This window comes from Pongo pygmaeus, chromosome 2 (genome assembly GCF_028885625.2).
Source record: "Pongo pygmaeus isolate AG05252 chromosome 2, NHGRI_mPonPyg2-v2.0_pri, whole genome shotgun sequence".
Classification (NCBI taxonomy): Eukaryota; Metazoa; Chordata; class Mammalia; order Primates; family Hominidae; genus Pongo; species Pongo pygmaeus.
The window spans coordinates 83559878-83577905 of NC_085930.1; the positions used below are offsets into that span (position 1 = coordinate 83559878).

Consider the following 18028-nt stretch of genomic DNA (forward strand, 5'->3'; position numbering starts at 1 on the left):
AATCAAGATACAGAACAGTTCCATCACCACAAAATACTCTCTTGTGCTACTCCTTTGTAGTCAAAACAGCCCCCATCTCCAATCCCCAGAAACCACCTATCAGTTTTCTGTTTCTATGTTTTGCCTTTTCCAGAATGTCATATAAATGGAATCATATAGCATTTAGGCTTTTGAGTCTGTTTTTTGTCCCTTAGCAAGTGCATTTGACCTTCATCCACATTGCTACAGGTATCGGTAGCTTGTTCCTTTCTATCGCTAATTAGTATTCTATTGTGTGGATAAACCACAGCTTGTTTATCCTTTCACTAGTATAAGGACATTCAGGCTGTTTCCAGTTTGGGGTAATTACGAATAAAAGGTGCTATCCATTTTTAAGATATACCAAAAAAAGAAAATTTGCAAATGACTGAGCCAAGGTCACAATTACCAATGATAAAAAGAAATGGTACATACTTAAAAGAAACCTATGGGAAAAGTATAAGTCAGTATTCCTATGTCGATAAAATCCAGCTCATAATATATTTTCTGTAAAGAGATTTTAAACTAACTTTTCTATATTTGGTACACATTAATGAGCCAGAGTTCAGAAGTATCCAACCAAAGCACCTTTCTAAAGGTTCCTTCTTGCCAATGTGACCCTGGTGATGGGACTATTAAAAATAACTTTTATGTCTTGATCTATGTGTAACTATTCATCATTGCTGTGTAAGTCAGCAATGATGCCCAACCAGCCTCTGCCTTTCATCTGACCTACTGTACTCATTTGCAATGCACAGAGTGGGTGGCCAGTGATGGGCCCAGCACTTGGGGGCTCCATGAGCATGCAAAGAAACAGGCTACTTAGATGATTATGCAGACAGGGTAACTACAGCTGCACTTATTTCTGTTGATTTAGACACAAAACAACATATGTCCAAATCCTCAGGGGCAGACTATCACAAAATTTCCATTAGCTGGCATTCTGGGTGCCTGTCTGGGGAGCCTAAGCCACTGTCTATCCAGGGTCAAGGCCACGGGGAATGGAAATGCCCAAGAAAAACATTTTAGGGAGGTAGCTGCCTTGCACCTGGCACCATGGTTAATGACAGCACATCGGTTCTAAGTCTTTAAGACTCAAAAGCGGCATGCAAACAATTTTTGCTTTGCAGGTTTTTGTTTCTCTGCAATAGTCACTAGGAAAATCATGAGAACCTCATTGTTCGGCCCCTTTCAAAAGGTTCTTAAGTAATAATAATAATAGCAGCTAATTATGGAAGGTATGCTATGTATTCCCATGCTAAGCATTTTACATGCATTACCTTATTTTAATCTTCAATAACAACCTTCTACCTTTAATATTATTATAGTATCCCTTTTACCAACAAGGAGAATGAGACTTTAAGAGACTGTATCACTTGCCAAAGGGTTTGCAAAGAAGGAATTCAACCCAAGGCACAGTTGGAATCTAGATCCTATGTTCTTAAGCCACAGGCTATACCACCTCATTGTCTAACTAGTAACTACATTCATTCATCCAAACACTCCAAAAATATTATCCTATTATATCCATCTAGGGAAATAAACATAAATATGATATGCTCCTTTCCTCTGGGAGCTTATTACTTATGGGAGGGTGGGGGATCCTATAAATAATAATACCTTAATCTTTTTGGTCAAATACTTTTCTGAGATTCATATGAAAACTACAGACTCCAGAGAAAATTCACACAGGCATAGACACAAAAAACTAGATTGACTGCCCAGACCACAGGTTAGGAATCCCTGGAATACTTAACTAGCTGACTATAAACTGCATGGAGTTTTGATTAAGGTAAGAACAAAATATTATGAGAATTCAAAGGAGAGATCCCAGGGTAAAGGAGTCCTGAAGATTGAGAGGTATAGAAGTCAGGCAAAGAAACAGGGATGGTGGACCTTCAATGGAGAGGTACATGCTAGGAAAAAGAGCTAAAGAGGAAACAGGAGGAAAGCAGGGAGAGGCAACAGGCCCCTGAAATGGTCCAAGCAAGAGTTTCCTACTTCTAGAAACGACGTGGCAAGAATGAGGTATCAGAGTCCAGGCTCTGGGGTCAGAGAGGACTACTCTCAAATCCAAGCTCTTCCCATTGCTCATTAGCTATTCACCCAGGGGGAAATTACTCAAGCCTTCTAAGCTTCAGTGTCCTCATCTGCAAAATGAGCATAAGAACAGTCTCAACTTCAGAGGCTGTTGTGGAATAATGCATAGATTAATGCCAGGCATGTACTTTGCACAGAACCTGAAGTACAAGCAGTGAATACACTGCAGCCATTATCATAAACAACATTATCATCACCGCCACCACCATCTTGGTCACCAGAGCCTGATACAAACATGGCATCACAAAGGGAATTCCTCTAAAACAGCACCGTAACTGAAATCCTTAATTTACATCCAGGCCATCCTGCTTTGTTCATAGACACAAGAGGTACCGTAGAAGAATCTTTGCCCAAATAAAGTTCCAGTGCAAAAAGCTATCTCTCGAAATCCTTCCTTTGTATACTCACACCATATAACTTTTTCTCATTAATCACACAATAATGTGAGAAGTACATTCTAGAGAAGGGGGTAAAATTATAGAAGTCTTTGGGATGTCTGTGGTGGGCTTGTTCTTGAACATCATCAGTGTCTGCTCTTTCCTTACATAAGGATAGAGATCACGAGCGAAGCAGATGTTACATATGATTGTCATTGCCATCACGTTCACAACAAGCATCTGAAAACATAAATTTTTGCAAAGCCCTTTTGCACTCAGTATGATCTGAGCATGATATTACTGCGCAGAAAGAGAAAAATGGTACAAAACATTCTACTCAATTCTTCTTCATTGTGTTTTCAGTAATCATTTATTTTAAATTCTTCCTGTGGTCTAAGAGCTAACATGAAAGTATCACACTGGAATCCATCCATGAGTGCTCGAGGAAATGTGTGGAGAATATTGTGTTTTGATTCCTCAGCCATGGTAATAGACAGAACATTCACAAAACCCTTGCTCTTTAAAATATTCCATGGCCAGCCAATATTTGTCAGAGTGATATTGCCATAGAGTCAGCTCTGGAAAAATAAAGTCATGAGAAAACACAAGCATTTTCATCTTCCCCAGAACGCTGGCCAGGATATCTGCTTATCTCTGCCATCTATGCTGACACCATCTACAAAAATCACAATGTTCCCCTCACTTGAAAAGCACACAAATGAAAGGAAAGCGTAGAGTTCCAACAATTCTCCCCGAACCCAACAGACTGCTGTTATAAATTCGCAAAGCTTTCTTCCAGCTTTAAATTTGTTCTTCTGCAAGAGCATAGTAACAACTGAGTTCATTCTATCTACATTCAAAGTAAGCAGAAGAAAACCTAATTGTTCATGAACAAGAATTTTTTCATGAAATAGAAAAGAAGGAAGGAGTTGAAGCTGATGGGAAATAATGTGGCCAGCACATCATTAAATGTGGAAAGAGCTCTTAGGCTATGAAGCACGTGGGATTGGGAACATGGTAGTTAGGAAATACCCATGTGTTATCTGAATCAAAACAAGAATTCCTGTTATGAAGGGGTTCCCCAATGGCTTTTAGAAAATCTGATAAAAAGTCTCAAGAAACTGAACCATGGCAAAGTCTTGGAGGAGTCCACAAGAAAGCCAGAGAAGCGTGAGTTATGGAGTAGACCTTTCTCTCCATCTGAAACCTCTTCCATGTGAAAGAAATGATTTTTCACCAGAAAAGAGCATCAGTCACTAATGCCACTAAGAGAATCCATTTAGCCATTTAGTGAATGAATTTTTTTTCATACTTCTGTTTCTGTAACTGCTAGTTATCCTTCTCTGTATGTAACACACTCTAGGAGTTAAAAATACAACCCCTGGAGTCAAACTACCTGCTTCTGCCACTTACTAGCTCTGACCTCATTTCCCCATCTGTAAGTAAAGATAATAACTAAATGAGTTATGCAAATAAGACATTACCATTAGGTCTGGCCTTCACGCCACTTTTCAGCCTTTTCAATCTCCTCTAGTTCTAGTGTGTCCTTCTTAGGAAGGAAACAGGCAGAATGTATGATGTCTTTCCAGCGTGACTCCGACACTGTCTACCAAAAGAGCTTGAAAATGCATCCCTTGATTTTATTCACTCTTTACCAAATATGTACTGAGCTCTTACTGTGAGCTCACAGGTGCTATATTAGAAGTTGGGAGACACTAAGGGAAAAAAACAGATACAACTACTAAGACACAATCCTTGCACTTAGTCTGGTTCCCACTGTCCCACTGTCCTTATAGAGGGTGACCAACATTTAGCTGAATTTAGAGGACTGTCTCCCAATCAGTGACACTAATGCCCTCAAGAGGAAACAGTCAAAGAATCCCAGGTCCCTTTCCTGGGTCATAATAATCCCCATGTGTAGATGTGTCTTGCTAAGTGCAGAAAATATGGAATTATCACTAAAGAGAAATTCCTTGGACACATTTCAGGACTAGGCATCTTCCTTGTCATTAATCTCTGGGACTGTATTAAACAATCAGCTAAGATCCTGCTTTTGAGATGCTTTATATTCCTTTTTTTTTTTTTTTTTTTTTTTTTTTGAGAAAGAGTCTCACTCTGTTGCCCAGGCTGGAGAAGTGGCACACTCTTGGCTCACTGCAACCTCTGCCTCCCGGGTTCAAGTGATTCTCATGTCTCAGCCTCCTAAGCAGCTGGGATTACAGGCACACACCAACATGCCTGGCTAATTTTTGTATTTTTAGTAGAGACAAGGTTTCACCATGTTGAGACCAGGCTGGTCTCAAACTCCGGACCTCAGGTGATCCACCTGCCTTGGCCTCCCAAAATGCTGGGATTATAGGCATGAGCCACTGCGCCCGGCCAAGATGCTTTATATTCTTTTAAAACCATTGTTGTGTCCATCTGTTAACTGCACAAATATTTACCAAATGCTTACCAAGAGCCAAGGACTAGACTTGGCACTGGGTAGAAACTAGTAAGGCATGGTCCTTCTTCTACATAGAATCTTAGCATTTTGGAGATGAGTTCCCAGACATGGTCCAGAAGGTCACAGTTCACACCATTAGGCAAGGCAGTATTTGAAATAAAAGCCATGTCTAATACTAAATCCAGTATGTTCTCTCCTTCAGGATTTTACTCTCATTGCTGCCCCTTGGTTTGCTATGCTCTTCCCCAGACAGCTGCACAGCTCACTCCTCATTCCTCAATTAATTTAGATCTCTGTTCAAAAAAAAAAAAAAAAAAAAAAAAAAAACCCTAACCTATCATCCTCAAATTAAAGAGAAAGCCTTTGGTGTTATTTTTTCTTTATGGCACTTACCGACTCCCAGTAGAATGTAAACTCCAGTAGGGCACATATCTTTGCCTCTTTTATTTACTGCTCTATCCCCAGCACCAGAACAGTTTTTGCCACAAAGTAGGTGCTCAATAAACATTTGGTGAATGAATGAACCTAGTGTTCTCTTTTTACCTACACATGCACACACAGAGCCATGACACTCCTGCCGAGGAAGCTCGTGACCCTAAGAGGGACATTAAAGAAAAGCCAATCCAGTGCCTGCCAAAGAGTAGAACATGCTTTGACAGCAAGATCAGCTTGGGTGGCAGACCAACAATGGGTTGCAGACCAAGAAAATCAAGGAAAACAGGACAAGTAGCATTCAGCCTCAGTGTCATGGAGGCAATGGGGGAGGCAGGGAAAAGATGTGGTGAACTAGACACAAACACATCTAAGGGCTAACTGGGTCTAGTTGTATCTTCATATTTCTCAAGGAGATATGGAAATCCCGAATTGTATGTGAAAATTACTTAACTCTTCAGTTCTTAATGCAAAATCATGGAGAGTCAACCAACTTTAGGTACAAAACAACGTATGTGCTGAATGTCTCATGTTTTCTGAGTTTCTGTGAGGAAATAGCAAAAAAAAAAAAATGAAAAAAGAAAAGAAGAGAAAAGAAAAGAAAACAAAGAATTGTAGAGCTCTGAATGGTACTAGAATGAAGTAGACTCGAAAATAGGTCAGAAAATAGCTGAAATCACTTTAAATTTACTGGGCCAAAAATAAAAATAAAATGATCTGGGAGAAAGAAGTCATTCTCCTAATTTTAATTTTTACATATTTAATACATCTTGCTTCTTTCTAAAAGGACTTAAAGCAATTTATGAAAAAGCACACAACATCCCAAGATGAACCAACGATGGAAAATTAATATAAGTGGATGAAGAAAATAGAATGAAGGAAAGATAATTCAAGAAAAAAATAAAATGAGTTCAGGAATAAGATTAGTACACAAATGCAAATAAAAGCCTGCACGTTTTCTAGAGGTGGGTCACAAATTGCTTTCTAAGCCAGAGGGTTTACAGTTAAACATTTACAGGGCCCAGGCAGGTAAAATTAAAAAAAGTAAAACTGAAGAGTGCCTGTTCTATTTTAAGGAAAATGGCAATACTTTACTGAATCCCATGGTTGCCATAGAGACATGAGAGTTCAATGTTACCAGATCTGATTTTTCAGTAAATGCTAGTAATTCAAACACACTTGCGTGAAATCGTCTCAGCACTGGAATGCTGGAAAATAGTTTTTCTTTTTGTTTGGAAAAAAAAAAAAAGCTGTTTAAGTTCCTTGTAGATTCTGGATATTAGCCCTTTGTCAGATACATAGATTTCAAAAATTTTCTCCCATGCCGTAAGTTGCCTGTTCACTCTTATGACAGTTTCTTTTGCTGTGCAGAAGCTCTTTAGTTTAATTTGATCTCATTTGTCAATTTCAGCCTTTGTTAGCCATTGCTTTTGGTGTTTTAGCCATGAAGTCCTTGCCCATGCCTATGTCCTGAACGGTACTGCCTAGGTTTTCTTCTAGGGTTTTTATGGTTTTAGGTCTTATGTTTAAGTCTTTAATCCATCTTGAGTTAATTTTTGTATAAGGTATAAGGAAGGGGTCCAGTTTCAGTTTTCTACATATGGCTAGCCAGTTCTCCCAATACCATTTATAAATAGGGAATCCTTTCCCCATTGCTTGTTTTGGTCAGGTTTGTCAAAGATCAGATGGTTGTAGATGTGTGGCATTATTTCTGAGGCCTCTGTTCTGTTCCATTGGTCTATATATCTGTTTTGGTACCAGTACCATGCTGTTTTGGTTACTATAGTTCTACTACAAGGACACATGCACATGTATGTTTATTGCAGCACTGTTCACAATAACAAAGACTTGGAACCAACCCAAATGTCTATCAATAATAGACTGGACAAAGAAAATGTAGCACAAACAGACGATGGAATACTATGCAGCCATAAAAAAGGATGAGTTGATGTCCTTTGCAGGGACATGGATGAAGCTGGAAACCATAATTCTCAGCAAACTAACACAGGAAAGGAAAACCAAACACCACATGTTCTCACTCATAAGTGGGAGTTGAACAATGAGAACACATGGACACAGGGAGGGGAACATCACACACTGGGGTCTATCGTGGGGTGAGGGGCTAGGAGAGGGAAAGCATTAGGAGAAATACCTAATGTAGATGATGGGTTGATGGGTGCAGCAAACCACCATGGCACATGTATACCTATGTAACAAATCTGCACGTTCTGCACATGTATCCCAGAACTTAAAGTACAAAAAATAAACAAACAAACAAACAAACAAAAACTGTGTGGGTCAAAGAAAATATGTCTGTGGCCATAAAGAGGAAGAAAACATGATCAGTTACATGACTAACTATATATATAAAATAAAAACCCAAAGTTGTGTAGAAGTACAGTCATTTGTGGTATTGAAACCAGAGAGACACTTCATCCAAGAGTCTTCATAAAAAGGACACTGTAACACCCACAAGACAGACACCCCATACAATAAAGATTTGTAAGGCTCTATCTTGTAACGAGATTCAATGGGGGCAGAGGCATAATATTAAGTATAATCCAGTAAAACTAATTGCTGGGGGGTGGAGGGAGGATGCACAAATTTTCAGGGATATCAAAATCTCAGAATAGAGATTTCTGCTGGCCTAGATTATTTCTGGTACAGATTATACGGATTTCCCTGAACTATTTTATAACCAATGACCCCTTTAGATAAATGTAAATTTCTCACGCCTTCTTTCAATATTGACACCCTGGAAAATGATGTCTCAAACAACATACCCTTCCTCCCTCATTGTTGTTGGGTATCCAGAGAAACAAATGAACATCTGTCCTTCAGACTGTAATCCAGATATTGGTTTTTCATAGCAGCATTTCCTAAGTATTGAGTACTTATGGAGTACTTATTGAGTACTCAAGGTTATAGTCCCTGGCAAGGACCTGGAGTGAGGTATTCTATAGGGTTTTCAGTTCAAGGCCATTTGCTTTACTGGACAGCCCACCTGGCAGTGGAACTAAAAGTTGTAAACACCAAAGCCCTTGACACACCTCCAGACTCCAGTCATGGAAGGATACGTAGGTAGAACCGAAAGTCTCCACAAGAAAAATAACTTTGTGTGTCTGTTCCAGGTCACAAACAAACAAACAAACAAACAAAATAAAGTTTACACCACACAGCAATGCTCTATGGAACCCCTGGGGTGGTAATGGGGAGGTTGGGTTCCACACTGGGCTCTTGACATACCTAGAGCTAGTGCAGCTTTTTTTCATCCATCTCAGACAGTCAGTTCTGTCATCACGTTGATCTTGGAAATGCAAATTTGTTACACAGTAAACAACTTGAGCATATCCCCCAAGAATTTTGGTTTGCTTGTGCGTGATTCTGTCTTCAAGAAACAGTAGATGAACATCCTGAAAACTGCACCCAGCTGCACCAAGCACACACTTCAAACATCTAACAGCTACCTCAGTTTACTAAGAGTGTTATGCATCACACTCATTCACTTCTGATGCTATAATTTTTGATCCAATTTCAGATAAGCTTCCTTCTACCACTTTATAATAACTCACCAGCTGCAACTCTTCTGAGGCCACTTCTACAAGCAAAATCCAGGTGTTATTCAAGGCAAAGTAGCAAGTTTGTTGTCGTATTAATGTATCACTTAAATTAAAGGGTATAAATCTGTCTACTGTGTTTATTAGCTTCCTATCTTTTCTTTTTTAAGATGTCACTGATGAAATTTTTTAGCATTGTGCTCCTAGCCCCATTTTTCCTATACATCGTGTGTTGTCTACTGCATGATTTTGGAGTAGCCTGATGATTTTTTAGAAACACATATGTTGTGTTATAGCAGAACTGACTATACTTGGATTTTACATAAAATCTTATTTGAAAAAATGAATTTTGCTAGAATGTAAGTTCCACTCAAAGCTACCATGCTGCCCAACTACAGAGGACACCACTCACTTCATATTTGATATGTATCATGTTTACTATTAATTAATCAACGGGAGATTTAACAAAGAGTTATGTAAAGCTTAACATATGTCATGAAAGTATAATGCTTCGAAGAATGTATTTGCTCACTGTGGAAAACTAAAGGCAAACAGAAATATATAAAAAACAAAATACTCATCATCTTCACAGGTAAACATTTTGATACTTTTCCTTTCAGTCTTTTTTCTTTGTACATATAACACCACTATCCCTGCCCTGTGCACAATTTCACTTGACCTACTTATCTTAGTTGGCTTTAAAATTGACCTGCCACTTCTAAATTAAATATGATTTCTTTTCAGAGACAAAAAGAAGTACTGCCAAATTGACTCAATCATTTAACATTAATTAATTAACATTAATTTAAGATAGTGCATGCTTTCTGCTGAGCACTGTGCTCTGTGACATACAAATTAGAATATTCCATAGTCTGTGCTTAACCACTAAGAGAACTTATTAAAGTTTCCAAATTTGGCACAGCTGCAACCTTTCTTACCCTTAAGATGAATTACTATTTTCATTCCATTTCTAAGATTTGTTAAAAATATAAATTGTATAAATAGCACACTCAGAAAAGAAAATGGACTTGTATTATTAGTCTCCTGCAAATTACACCTTCAAGAATTGCATCCTGCACTTTTTATCTATCACCTTTTCAAATATTATACCACCAAAATTAACTACACAAAACAAAGCTGTGTTTGAACATTTTAAGCAATAAACATACACATTAAAGTGTCATGAAGATTGCCTACTATTTTTCCCTCTTCTTTCTTCCAATAGTTATTTTAAGATCTGATTATTTTGTATGTGTGAATATGGATTTAAGGGTTTAATAAATTACATTGAAGATATATGTACTTAAGCCTAGTCTTGAATGTATTCTCATCTACAAAAGGTGAAATACGTCTGTCATTCCATAAGCTTAATTAAGTTTCTGAACTGGCAATACACAACTAGGAGTAAAAAGCAGTTTAGGGGCCTGGTGTGGTGGCTCACACCCATAATTCCAGCACTTTCAGAGGCCAAGGTGGGTGGGTCCCTTGAGGCCAGGAGTTCAAGACCAGCTTGGCCAACATGGTGAACCCCATCTCTACTAAAAATGCAAAACTTAGCCGGGCATGGTGGCATGTACCTGTAATCCCAGCTACTTGGAAGGGTGAGGCACGAGAATCGCTTGAACCTAGAAGGCAGAGGTTGCAGTGAGCTGAGATCACAGCACTGCACTCCAGCCTAGGTGACAGACTGAGATTCTGTTTCAAAAAAAGAAAAGAAAAAAACAGTTTTGGGCTTCATCCTGAATCACCTTTCGATGACATGTTGAGAAATACTGACAAATGATGACAACAGGACAAAATCCAAAGAGGCTGGATAATTCACATATCAAATAATCTGCTCTGAAATCATTGATAATTAATTTTCCTGTCGATCTCTTTTTTTAAAAAAAGCTCTTTGGTAAGTCATTATGGAGGTTAAAGGATGGCAGAAGAGGTGCCAATCTCCACCACACTTTATTCTTCCCTTTCTGAGGTGCCAATCTCCACCATATTTTATTCTTCCCTTTCTCTCATTGAAAGAAGCAATTGTCTTCTTATTCTAACAGTGTCTGGATGGTAGCTGAGCCTTCCATCAAGACTCCTGTCCCTTTCAAAGACCTCTGTGTATATGTGACACGATGGATTAAGTGTTCCAGCTCACCCCGGGCAATTAATTTTCTCAAACCTCACAGTGGTTCCCCTTACTGTGCCCATAGAAGTGTTCCTGGCACAGCCTTTTGAGAAGGGGTGAAAGCAAACCCCATCACATTTCTACCGAAGAAGATCTCACAGCAGAGGACAGATGACCACCCTTGCAAGGAGGACCAGAAGTAAGGTCTAGGAGTGTGGTCTGGACTGACCCTTAGCAACAGAGATGTCTCTTTACAGTATCATCTCAGATTCTATTCCATAATATACCCTTGCTTACATCAGCATTTAAAAGCTCCTAAATTACTGATCAGCTGAAATGGTATACTTTTGTACCCTTACCCAAAATATTCAAGAATTACTGATGTCCCAGAAAGAGAGGCCACATTAACCTCCCACTTCACACAGCCCTTGGCACAGGGTTTCAGACTTGGGGAGGAGGGGTGTGGGGGGAGGGGGATGGGGTGCAAGTATTTATATGTGAGATCCACAGCACTAAGAACATAAATGCTTTCATTTTTAAAGGTCCTAATGTGAACGTTTTCATTTTTCAAAGGATCAACTGAAATTCCCTTACTTTTTTTTTTTTTGAAATATCAGTTTCTTTCGTGGGTACTGAACATTAATGAATGGAAAGTCGGTTCCCTTCTGAGCCCCCACATAGATATAACTACCATTCAGAATAGCTGTGGGCCACTGACATGCCCCAGCCCCTCACGGTGGCCTCCATGAGCTGAAATGAAGTGGGTAGGACAGCTCAACCAGCCGATGGCTGGGAGGATGCAACTGGACTCTTCCTTTGAAAGAGCACCTCAGAACTCCATTATTCATTAGAGTATCCTAAAATAGACAAGAAGATAAAATCCTCAACTATGCTAGGCACCGGAAGAAAAAAAAAAAAGTAACCACAAAATGAAAACTGCCTTTAAAAAGTAATTAAGTTTAAACTTAAAAAAAAAAAAGAAAGAAAATCACATGATTTTGTTCCTCATACTATAGTTAATGAAAAGAGGCATTTAACTTCCAGTGGGAAAAGCAGTGTTTTTACCATTTCATCAGCGATTACTACAAAGCTTATTTGTAAGAGCTTGGAGAATCTTCACTTTTTTTTTCAAGAACCAACGTTCTCTGGAGTTAGAACCCAGTGACTTATTCTAATGTCTAATATTCTCCCAAGTCCCTTTAAAAGAAAAAAAAAAATGAACTTCACATTGACTGATGCATGACATTGTTTCAGTACAAAAATGAAAAAAATGAAAAACTGTGCAGGTTGAAACCATTATTACATGTCATAAAGCAGCAGTAATGGCCACTCAGCAAAATCTAAACCATTTTTAAGGTCATAAACAAGCACATAAAGTGTGCTACCCTAATTTATTGGAAACCTCCTCTTGAAAAGAAAGGGTCATGAAGGACTGCAGCTGAATCATACTGCTGCTCTCCATACTTCAGCCACAGAACTTACACACGACCTTTGCAATTCCCCTCGCAAATTCTTTCAGCACTTGGGTATTCGACTTTTAAAATTAGGGGGAGGTGAGGCAAAGCTATAAAAATGAGCAGCAGGAACACTAGAATATGCTGAAATGTGACCAATGTCTTTCTTACAGAAGAAATGCAGGCAATATTGATTTACAGAATCTAATGCAGACAGCAACTAGTCAGATCTCCATTACCACTTTATATTTTAAAACCAGAAAAGCAAAATCAGACTTACCCTGGGAAGCCATCCTATAGGCTGACTCAGAAAAATAGCCTGTTGACAAGCCAAAAAACAGTTACAAACCAATGCTCCAGAAACTCACAGGGCTTAATCCTCCCATCCACCTACTAACCCCTGCTACTACATATGCGTCTGGCTTTTGTTAAAGAACTTCTGCAAATGTACAGTGGATGAGTAATCATTCAGACTTCGTAAAACACGCCAAATCCGTCACTAATAACAGTTGTTTCATTTACTCATCACATTTTTGTGTGCCTCTATTTTTTTTTTTTTAGCAAAATTAGTGCTTTTGCTGATGTAAATTCCCTGCCACCTGGGCATGCATATAGTGTCCAAAAGGCAGGAGGCTGCCTATTCTGTGTATAACTTTTTCTGAGTCTTTCTGAGTTGTAATGTTGAACTAATGTGAAACGCATAGCCTACTTGACAAACCATCTTTTAAAATTAATATTACCACTATTTTCCTAAATACAAGAACACTTCCTTTCAATTCTACTCTATCTTCTTTCATTTAAAAAGGTAATTGTTTTTATAATAATAATTAGAAATGCTAAAGAATATTAAGCATAAATTCATTCCTCACTATCTCCCCATCTAATCCATTCTGTAAGACATAATCACTACTGGCAATTTGAATGCACCCTTCCAGAACATTCTATGTACATATTATGCAAGTGTGTATACACAAATACACACATGCATACACACTTCAAAAAACCCTTGGGGACTGACGAGTCTTGAACATCAGAGTTTTCCAGATTTTATAGAGATAATAGAGATCATATACAGTATAGTATCTCCAGTGAGATCAGGGCAACAGTTTGTAATCAAATACATTAATATTTCTGCTGGGAAACACATGAATATTCAATTAAGTGGAAAAATAAAGACTATAAATAGCCTTGTGTCACTTCAGGTCAGGTAATTCTGCCAATGAGGTATCAGACAAAAAAAATCCTTCGGCATTCAGAGAATTTTGGATTTCAGATTTGAAGATAAGATATTTCAGACCTATTGTTTTTCTCCCAGTTAGATCAAGTTTTGGAAACTTTAACTATTTTTATTATAAATGTTCATGATTGGAAATTTTTAAAATACTCATGAACAGAATTTAAGTCACCTATAAAATCCCACTAGACAGATAATTCAGCTTTTATTCAGTCATATATTGAGTGCCTCTTGAGAGTACAGGCTCAGTACTCTGTGGGCACATTAAAAAATTAAAGCAAACACAACTCCTGTTTTCAAACAAGGTAAAAAGTAATGCCTGTCTTAAAAAATCAAAAGATATTGCGCTACTGAAGCTCAAAGGCAGTGTCAAGTGGACACATACTATCTTTTAGGCTGCCCAGCACATTTTAAGATACTTCCTGTGCTTGAAAAATTCCCCTTCTAATGAATGTAGAGGGAGACAGAGATAGCTCTGACTTTAGAAGCCAAAAGGTTCACTTTCCCAGACTCTCTTGTAGCTAGCATGAAGACATATGCCTTCAGGTTCTCAATCAGATATATCTGGGACAAATAATGTGAAGCTGTATGTACACTGGCAAGGAAAGATGCAGCTACATCTGGAAGCCCTAAGGATCAGGGGCTTGGCTGTGTGGTCTAGTGGTCCACATTGGGGATGTCAATGGTGCAGGCTGCAGTATCTGTGCCCAGTGAGGGCAACATCAATATTTCCATTGGATCAGTTCTACAACACGCTGGGGGAATCAGTCCTGGCCAGTCAGTCTCTGGTTAGTTTCTCTGGCCTCCAGGGACCCAGAGCTCCTAAAAATCCTTTAATATACACATGAATATATATCTTTCTGCTTAAACTAGGGAGAGTTCAGTTTTCTGTTGATACAACCAAAAAATCTGCTGCTACAAGGAAGAAATTTCATTTAACAAAGCAAGGCAGCACAATGTACTGAAAAGCTGAAAAGAGCAGTTTCAAAATTTGACTGTTATCCCACCCTGTCCTAACTGGCTCTGGACCCACAGACAAGCTTATTGAATTATTTGCTCATCATATCTATAAAATAATAAGATCCACTTTGTAAAATTGTCATGAGAAAGAAATGTGTTCTTTCATTGTATTCACTCTCTTGTTCACTCAAATATTTATTGAGCTCCTACAATATGCTACACATCCTACTCAACACCAGGTACTAGGGTTGCGGGATTTAGCATTTAAACCTACCAGACATCTGGTTAAATTTGAGTTTCAGGAAAACCATAAATAATTTTTCAGTATAAACATGTCTTACATTTGGCATATACTTATACTAGGATATTATTTGCTCAATAATATTGCAGGATACAAAAATCAAAATTAAAAAATCAGTAGTATTTTTATATGCTAATAGTGATCTACCTGAAAAATAAATCAAGAAGATAATTCCATTTACAACAGCTACGAATAAATAAGCTATATAGGAATAAACATAACCATCAGGGTAAAATATCTCTACAATGAAAACTATAAAACAAGGAAGAAAGAAATTGAAGAAGACACAAATAAATGAAAAGATAGTCCATGTCCATGAACTGAAAAAATTAATATTGCTAAAATGGCCATCCTATCCAAACCAATCTATAGCTTTATTATAATTCCTATCAAAATACCAATGACATTCTTCATAGAAATAGAAAAAAAAATCCTAAAATTCATATAAGACCACAAAAAACCCAGAATAGCTAAAGCAATTCTGAGCAAAAAGAAGAAAGTTAGAAGCATCACACTACCTGACTTCAAAATATACTACAAAATTACAGTAATCAAAACAGCATGGTACTGGCATAAAAACAAACACAAAGACCAATGAAACAGAATAGAGAACCCAGAAATAAATTAGCACACCTACAGCCAAATGACTTTTTACAAATGTGCCAAAAACACTCAATGGGAAAAGGACAGTCTCCTTAATATATGGTGCTGAGAAAATCAGATATTCATATGTGGAAGAATGAGACTAGACCCCTACCTCTCACCATATACAAAAATCAACTCAACATGAAATAAAGACTTAAATGTAAAGCCTAAAGCTATGACTCTACTAGAAGAAAACACAGGCAAAATGCTTCACAACACTGGGCTTGGCAAGGATTTTTAAAATAAGACCTCAAAAATACAGGCAACAAAAGCAAAAACAGACAAATGGGATTACATCAAACTAAAAAGCTTTTGCAAAGCAAAAGACAATTAACAGAGTGAAGAGACAACCTACTGAATGGGAGAAAACATTTGCAAACTAAACATCTGACAAGGAGTTAATATCCAGAATAGCTAAGGAACTTAACAGCAACCAACCAACCAAATAACTCAATTAAAAAATAGAAGCTGGGTGCATGCCTGCAATCCCAGCACTTTGGGAAGCTGAGGCAGGTAGATTGCTTAAGCCCAGGTGTTTGAGACCAGTCTCGGCAACATGGCAACACCCGGTCTCTACAAAAACTACAAAAATTAGCCAGGCTTGGTAGCATGCTCCTATAGTCCCAGCTACTTGGGAGATTGAAATGGGATGATGGCTTGAGGCAAGAGGTCAAGACTGCAGTGAGCCATGATCATACCATCACACTCCAGCCTAGGTGACAGAGTGAGACAAAAAAAAAAAAAAAAAGGCAAAAGACCAAGCTTAATAGACACTTTTCAAAAGAAAATATACACATGGCAACAGATATGAAAAAAATACTCAACATCACTAATCATCAGGCAAATGCAAATCGAAACCACAATGAGATACCACCTCACTCCAGTTAGAATGGCTACTATCAAAAAAAAAAAAGAAAAGAAAACAAGTATTAGTGAGGATGTGGAGAAAAAGGAACACTTACACACTGTTAGAGAGATTGTAAATTAGTACAGCCATTTTGGAAAACAGTAGGAAGGTTCCTCAAAAAATTAAAAATATAACTACCATAAAATCCAGCAACCCTTCTATTGGATATATATCTAAAGGAAATGAAATCAGTATGCCAAAGAGATATCTGCACTCCCATGTTTATTGCAGCACTATTTACAATAGCCAAGATATGTAATCAACCTAAGTGTCCAATAACAGATGAATGGATAAAGAAAATGTAGTATATATACGGAATGGAATATTACTCAGCCATAAAAAAGAATGAACTCCTGTCATTTGCAGCAACATGGATTAACCTGGAGGCTATCATGTTAAGGGAAATAAGCCATACACAGAAAAAAAAATATCATATGATGTCACTCAAATGTGAAATCTAAGGGGAAAAACAAGCTGACATCATAAAAGTAGAAAATAGAACAGTAGTTACCAGAAACTGGGAAGGGGATGGGTGAAGAAAGGATGGGGACAGGTTAGTGAACAGATACAAAATTACAATTAGATAGGTGGATTAACTTCTGGTGTTCTATTGTACAGTACGGTGACTGTAGTTAAAAGTAAGGTATTGTATTTTACAAAACAGCTAGAAAAGAGGTTTTTGAATGTTTTCACCACAAAGAAAACACATATGCATGAGATGACAGATATATTAACTATGCTGATTTGATCATTATGCAACATATACATGTATCAAAACATCAAATTATACCCATAAATATGTACAATTATAATGTGTCAATTTTAAAAATAAATTAGTAAAATGAAGGTAATATTTGTTTTGAGTCACAATTCAAGTTTCACTGAGTATCCATATTTAATCTGGCAACGCTACTGGGTGCACAGTAGTGCATGAAAGAGGCATGGCTATTGCTCTCACAGACCTTCAGTAATAGAGGCTGAAGGAATGCAGGTGGACAGGCAATAAATAGGCAAACAATTACATACAGTATAAATAGGGAAGCAACCATATACAGTGTAAACAAGGAAGCAACCACATATGGTGTACATAGAAAAACAAGCACATATAGTGTAAACAGAGAAAAAAGCACATACAGTGTAAACAGAGAAACAACCACATACAGTGTAAACAGGGAAACAACCACATACAGTGTAAATAGAAAAACAACCACATACAGTGTAAACAGAAAAACAACCACATACAGTGTGAACAGGGAAGGAACCACATACAGTGTACACAGAAAAACAATCACATACAGTGTACACAGAAAAACAATCACATATAATGTAAATAGAAAGACAACCACATACAGTGTAAACAGGGAAACCACCACATACAGTGTAAACAGGGAAACAACCACATACAGTGTAAATAGAAAAACAACCACATACAGTGTGAACAGGGAAACAACCACATACAGTGTAAACAGTGAAACAACCACATACAG

At 37.8% G+C, this 18028-nt stretch overlaps 1 protein-coding gene across 6 annotated transcripts in view; it reads right to left on the reverse strand.

Annotated features, from left to right (window-relative positions):
• MITF (melanocyte inducing transcription factor) overlaps window positions 1-18028 on the reverse strand; it is a 226448-nt gene that overhangs the window by 115145 nt on the left and 93275 nt on the right. Inside the window, exon 1 of one of the 6 annotated variants that reach the window (XM_063661849.1) lies at window positions 12775-12807. The exons of 4 other annotated variants lie outside the window; for them this stretch is intronic. In XM_063661849.1, coding sequence (XP_063517919.1) covers window positions 12775-12787 — 13 coding nt within the window. In that variant the 5' untranslated portion in view covers window positions 12788-12807. Of the gene's footprint in view, window positions 1-12774; window positions 12808-18028 lie in introns of those variants that run through there. One more of the 6 variants, XM_063661850.1, reaches the window with a different exon arrangement.